General features: G+C 37.7%; 1 protein-coding gene across 1 annotated transcript in view; it reads right to left on the bottom strand.

The window, feature by feature from the left end:
- Nucleotides 1-705, bottom strand: part of LOC103308325 — a 5,523-nt gene extending 4,818 nt beyond the window's left edge. The window contains exon 1 of the mRNA XM_008181511.1: nucleotides 396-705. Coding sequence (XP_008179733.1) covers nucleotides 396-705 — 310 coding nt within the window. The remainder of the gene's footprint in view (nucleotides 1-395) is intronic.
- Nucleotides 706-1,136: the final 431 nt, after the last annotated feature.

Below are 1,136 nucleotides of genomic sequence, written 5' to 3' on the forward strand. Positions count from 1 at the left end.
GTGCTTTTAGTGCTGATAAATGATTATGTAGCGCGTCAGAAAATTGCCGTAAACTCGTTGAAGATTTACTTTTTATTGTCGGTAAGTCACATATAGCCTTGACGTGAGTTTGCACCAACAATTTCTTATTATTGTAGCGCGTAATTAAATTATGCACGCAATTTCGTAATTATCTGACGTCGTTTCAATATTTTTTATGCAATCGGCCGCACTCTCCACTAACGACGATCGAAGGTGGAAAAATTTTTGTATTGCAGATATGTTGTCATTGTTGTGTATTAAGGAAGTATATATGTCGTAAAACGATGCCCACTCGGTATATGAACCCGAAAATATAGGTATGTTTAGAGCGGGTAATTTTATAAACGGAGTGGTTTTGCGAGCTTCCTTATTACTACTGTCTTCTTGTTGACTAATAGTCCTAACGCTGTTTTGTTCATGTTGAATCTTTTTATTGGCTGTAGCGACCGCTTTGAAATATGATTCCTCGAACTCCGCTCTATAATTATACAGTTCGTCGCCGTCATTTTGATCATCCATTTCTAATTCGGCTTGAACCTGATTAAACTCTTGCCAGACTTCTTCAATTTTTTCTTTTCTAACAAGAATTTGTTCGACGTCGCTATCATCTGCGGAGACGTAGGTCCAAAACCTTGTTAATACGCCTTTGAGCTGCCCGCGTTTAGTTATCAATTTGGCAGTCATATTATCTCGTTTATTTGTTCTCACTGTGTTGCACGACGTAATGTTAAAATAACATTAATACGATGTAGCAAATAAGTACCGCACGCCTGTTGTACTATCGTTTTTCTACGTTATTTATATTATGGCTAATAGGGCTGATATATATTGCGTTATGTGTACGCGCTGACAATGTTATCTCTCTCGTATTGCAGTTTACACATATAACAATTATTCTGCTTTCCCCCTAACAACCTGCGCTTACTCTCATGCTATCTCTCGGGAACGTAATTTAGGATCTTAATATTAAATTAAGGATATGAGACTCTCTTACCTGGTTTTTCTTCTCTGTGTCTCGTGCTGAATAATCCAATATGGCGCTGCTAGGTCGTCTGATGTCTTAAACGCAGTACATATCTTGGTTGTCTTGGTAATATCCTTTACGATTTGACGTA

This window comes from Acyrthosiphon pisum, unplaced genomic scaffold (assembly GCF_005508785.2).
Source record: "Acyrthosiphon pisum isolate AL4f unplaced genomic scaffold, pea_aphid_22Mar2018_4r6ur Scaffold_21352;HRSCAF=23740, whole genome shotgun sequence".
In the NCBI taxonomy this organism is placed as follows: domain Eukaryota; kingdom Metazoa; phylum Arthropoda; class Insecta; order Hemiptera; family Aphididae; genus Acyrthosiphon; species Acyrthosiphon pisum.